This window comes from Sinocyclocheilus rhinocerous, unplaced genomic scaffold, assembly GCF_001515625.1.
Source record: "Sinocyclocheilus rhinocerous isolate Xijiao unplaced genomic scaffold, SAMN03320098_v1.1 scaffold1763, whole genome shotgun sequence".
Taxonomy (NCBI): Eukaryota; Metazoa; Chordata; class Actinopteri; order Cypriniformes; family Cyprinidae; genus Sinocyclocheilus; species Sinocyclocheilus rhinocerous.
In genome coordinates this window covers 165,436-170,611 of record NW_015640500.1, presented here as the reverse complement: position 1 = coordinate 170,611, position 5,176 = coordinate 165,436, and the positions used below count along the sequence as shown (strand labels likewise).

The 5,176-nt window shown below is 35.4% G+C and overlaps 1 protein-coding gene across 1 annotated transcript in view; it reads right to left on the bottom strand.

The window, feature by feature from the left end:
* The window catches only part of mpp2b (MAGUK p55 scaffold protein 2b), a 25,297-nt gene that overhangs the window by 5,170 nt on the left and 14,951 nt on the right, over positions 1-5,176 (bottom strand). The window contains exons 6-10 of the mRNA XM_016569433.1: positions 3,802-3,933; positions 3,611-3,713; positions 1,359-1,427; positions 863-1,024; positions 310-512 (exon numbers count right to left, since the gene is read on the bottom strand). Of these exons, the coding sequence (XP_016424919.1) occupies positions 310-512; positions 863-1,024; positions 1,359-1,427; positions 3,611-3,713; positions 3,802-3,933 (669 nt within the window). The remainder of the gene's footprint in view (positions 1-309; positions 513-862; positions 1,025-1,358; positions 1,428-3,610; positions 3,714-3,801; positions 3,934-5,176) is intronic.

The window sequence follows — 5,176 nt, the reverse complement described above, 5'->3', positions numbered from 1 at the left end:
TACCTGTTCAACTTTTTGTTAATGCAAATATCTAATCAGCCAATCACATGGCAGCATCAAAATGCATTTAGGCATGTGGACATGGTCAAGGCAATCTGCTGAATTTCAAACTGAGCAATTTTAAATTAATTGTTCATTTCTCCATAGTTTTTCATTCGATGGTTCACGGCTTATAACGCTTGAACAAAGACTTTTTTTAAAATCCCTATGGGAAAATGAATGGGAAAAATACTTCAGGAACCAACACTGCTGAAAAAGTGGGCAGGCACTAATGCACTCTTTAGGATATCGAAAATTTTTAAAGAGCACCTGTGGATTGACATCCAGAATGCAAATCTTGCCGGAGTCCACAACCTCATGAATGGAGTCAATCTTGGTGCCGTACAGATTTCCATCATATTCCCCATGTTCAAGGAAACGGCCACATTTAATATCGGTTTCCATCTCACTGCGAGACATAAACAGGTACATCTGCCCCTCCTTCTCATCCACCTTGGGTTTACGAGATGTGTCTGTTCAGAGGGACAAAAAGAGCTGATTAACAATAGCACTGCAAATAATCAGATTTACACACATGTATGTTTTATTTATTCATATTAAGTACATTTTTAATGTTTAAATGTAATTTTTGGATGGTTCTGAGTTGGTTGGTTGGTTGTTTCTGATTAAGGTCGCATTACTGATAAATTATTGGTTAATAATAATAATAATAATAATAACAGTGAATGTGGCCCCACTTGAATCACATCCAACATGAAGACAATTTTAATATTTAATGCATAAATATTAAATATAATATTTAAATATTATTATATTAAAATATTATTAATATTAAAATATTAAAATATAAATATGCACTGACAAGGTGTGGTGGTTCCATAACGGTGCGGGTCCGACACCAAAAGTTTATTTTTCAAGCTGCGGCGGCCCACACCCTGTGCTCCAATCAGAACCAGCGTCTTCCTGCGGAATGGAGGCACCTTGGCCACTTCCTCGTAGATCCTCAACTCATGTCGGTCGAACTCTGGTATGGTGAAAAGATCTCATCTTTTGTTAGTCTGATTTAGTCACTATATCCAAATTTGTCAGTCCCAGCTCAGTTTGTGAGATATTTGATTGAGGTTCCATTTACTACATTTATCATTTTCTTTGACTTAACAAACACATTTCAGTTTATGAACCTGAAGCACTTCTCCTGAAATGGAACTGACTGCAAACTCGTTATGACAAACGACTGACATTTAAAAAGTGCCATTTTACAATGAACTCATACAACTGACAACAACAACAACAATCACAACACAGAGCAAGAGTATGACACATGCGCATCTGTCGCACTGGACAGCAGTCATCTTTACCAGCATTCTTGGTGGTCAAGTACATCATCTTCTTCTTCTTCTTACCCCCAATCCCTGCACACAGAGGCCCTGCGGACATCAGCACACATCCTGGTAGTATAAACATGACTCCTGTGACTCCTGTCTACTGCAGAAGTCAAACACATCACTGTCCTTTTAACCTCAGGCCACACTTTTTAGATAATCACTTTTAGGGCTGCACGATATATCGTTTCAGCATCGATATCGCGATGTGCGCATCCGCGATAATCACATCGCAGGATGTGCGATGTTTAGTTATATTTATACTGATTGTTTTCTTTGCTCACACACAGACACGGTGTCTACACCGGACGTGACAGCTGTACAGAGATACCCATTTTAAATACATTTAGTAGCAGAGCTACTGCACGCGATTTTCAGTGCTGGAAATCCATTTATCTTTTGCTGAAACTTCCGTGTCCTCGTGGAGAGTGCAGGTCACAGTTGGTTAGCAACGGCAGATGCCACGAAAGCGCAAGCTCCCGAGCGCTTTGGAAAAAGGAGAAAGCGGCGTGACTGGCCTTTTCCCACACGTTTTTAGGCGCGACATGTGAACAGCCCCAAAGTCTGTCTACACTGGACGTGACAAAGCGACCGTTGCCAATCATTTGAACTTTGTGTCAGTACCCCATAAATAGAACGCGGCACCAGTTTACTGTCGGAGATTTGTCGCGCCGTGCCGCATCCAGTGTAGATGGACAGCATCACTGATTATAATGGGTTCATAGTATTTTGTCGTGTCGCGCCGCGCGCGTCCGGTGTCAGCAGTTTAATGTTCCTGTTGCTTTTTCTGTCATGAACGTTAATCAAACAACAAAACACAATGAAAAATCACTTTTGTAGCTTTATCACAGATTTATTAGATTTAATTTATAGTGAAAATATATATATATATATATATATATATATATATGCAGTGTTATTTTATGTTATTTGATTATTAATTTCTGTACCTGAATACTGTTAGACTTACCTGAAAAAGATAAAGCACTGTTTATTTCATTTGTATCTTTGTTCTGTTATTTATCTATGCTTGTAATTTGTTTTATTTCCTATGCTGATTTACTCGCCTACAAAATCACCCCAATCATTGATTTTTTTTTCTTCCAAATAGAGAGCTATTGAAGTCATCTGATTTTTTTTTCATACCACAATATATATCGCAGAAAAAAAATATTGCAATGTGAGTTTTTTCCAATATCGTGCAGCCCTAATTCCAATGTAATTACCCTAGAGTAAAATAACTGCATATGGATTTGGAATGAAATGAGGATGAATAAATAATGGCCTGTTCCTATAATGAACAGCAGAGCATTCTGCTTACAGTAATCACACAGATCATGCTGATATTCCTCCAGGGGGCGCTACACTCAGTTCAGTGTCCCCTCAGGCTGTTAGCAGATGTACTCTTTTGAAGTCAAATATGTCAGTGACAGTTCAGAGATATTCAGATTCATGTAATAGTTTTTTCAAGGAGATGAAACATTATATAGATAAGAACACACAAAAACAGTTAACACAACTGAATTTAATGCTTATCATCACTTCACTACTGCGGCAGTCTATTAACCCCGTAAAGCCTGACATCTGAAATAATAGTCAGAAAAACTGCATTTTAAAAAAAATAGGAACAGTTTATTGAACAAAATATAAAAGAAAATCTTTTTAAAAAGTATGCATATGTGTTTTAGGTTTTGTATCATGTTTGATAGATCAGGCTTTTATGGCTCATGATATAGAAGAACATAAATCTCATACTCAAGGAGGAAAAACACCACAAAGGCACAAACTGAGCAAAAATATGCAATTTGATACAGATGTTGTTATTTATATGACAAAAAAGGTTAAATTCTGATTTGTAATGTAAATCAATGAGTTCTTAATAGTAGTATAATAGACTACTTACATAAAAGGCAAATAAATATAATTTGTCACTCTATATTGCTCAAAAATATGTCTTATTAAGATGATATTTAATGACTGAGAGATATAAACGTTCCTCAAAAGCCTGATTTATTATATTTAATACATTTCAGCATGATTTTTCAAAAAAATTATGATGTATGAATACTTAAGTAAAGTTGCTTCAGTCTGGTAAATGTTCATTTTGAAATATTAATAACAACATAAAAGATATTCATTTTAAAAATGTTAAAGATTTTACACCAAAATGACGTGTACCCCGACCTGAATTTATTATATATAAATATCTTTAGTGCCCTGTGTCCTACCTGTGCTAGAGAGCTCCAGGTCTCTCTTGACAAATGCTTTTCTCTTCTCCTCTAGCAGCTGACTGGGGATCAGGCCTGCACTGCCTCCTTCCAGATGACATGCCTACAGGTGAGACCAGAGTCAAAGTAAGACCACCATACAGAGCTGAAGGATCACCACAATATATTCACAGACACACACACACACACACCTGCCACCAGTTGGGGTCCTCCTGGTTGAAGATCTGAAGGATGTCTCCACTGCTGAATTTGAGGCCAGCTTCTTTACAGGGGATCAGGTTGTCATGAGAGGGGTCATAGTCAAAGTGACACTTCACAAAGGCCTGCAGACAGACAGACAGAAAGAGAGAGTAAAGACAGAGATTAACTTATGACTGAATATGTCCATCAATCAGAGTGTTATACTGACAGCCTGTTGAAAACTTTAGTGGTGTATGTCTAGCATAAATGGAAGTGGGCATATCTATATCTCTAGTGATTCCTTATACTGTCAACATAAATATACACTCACTATTCAACTTCAGGCACTTTTATGTTGTTATTATGTTTATATTGATTATAGTTTGATTTTAATACAACGTTTTTACTGTTACATGAAGGTCACAATAAAACTATCTTGGAAACTTTTTTTTTTTTTTTCAGACTCAGACTTTTAATCTTAAAACAGGAAAATCCATAATCAAAATATCAATTAATATTATAATATAAATACTATACCATAATACTAATTATTACTGATTATTAATAATTTATAACAACTGCTTATTGATTATTCTGAAATATGAACTATGAAAAAAATTATGTTTTACACAAATTAAGCCTCTCCTCACTTGTGCAGTCATATTACAACCAACATTTTTCCCAATGAAATTTTGTCCCAATGAAGGGTTGTTTCAGTATCAGCTTGTGATGAAATATGGAATATGTGAGGGAAAAAAAAAAAAGATCAGTATCACAAAATATTTTTATTGTGCATCATTTCCAATCAAGCTGTAATTTGTCAAATTAAATGTGAAATATTATCTGTGTGCGTTATTATAAATTAAATACTAACCCTTGTGAAAAAGAAGTACTCTGTAAAGTATAGTGTGCTGCCAAAATACACTGACAAGCATTTATGGTAAATAAAATATTAAATTTAATTTTTCAAACAAAACACTACAGTTAAAATTATAATCAAGTATTTACGTGTGCTTTAGTATGCTAGTCAACACATCAAAATAAGTGCACTTCTATAAAGCACAACAAAAGATGACTAAAGGTAAAACTTTCAATTTGACATTATTACAAATACACTTTTTACAAGTGTACTTAAGTGTGTTAAGAAAGAGACATGAAAGTGTAATCACTTTAAAGGGTTAGTTCACCCAAAAATAAAAATTAGGCTGTGTTTTATCACCCCCGATGCATCCTAGGTGTATATGACTTTCTTCTTTCAGACGAATCCAGTCGGAGTTATATTAAAAATTGTCTTTGATCTTTCAAGCTCTATCGTTGTACTCAGCGGGTGCTGCATTCCTTCTGTCCAAAAGACGTGAAATAAAAAGCACCCTTCCACAAAAAAAA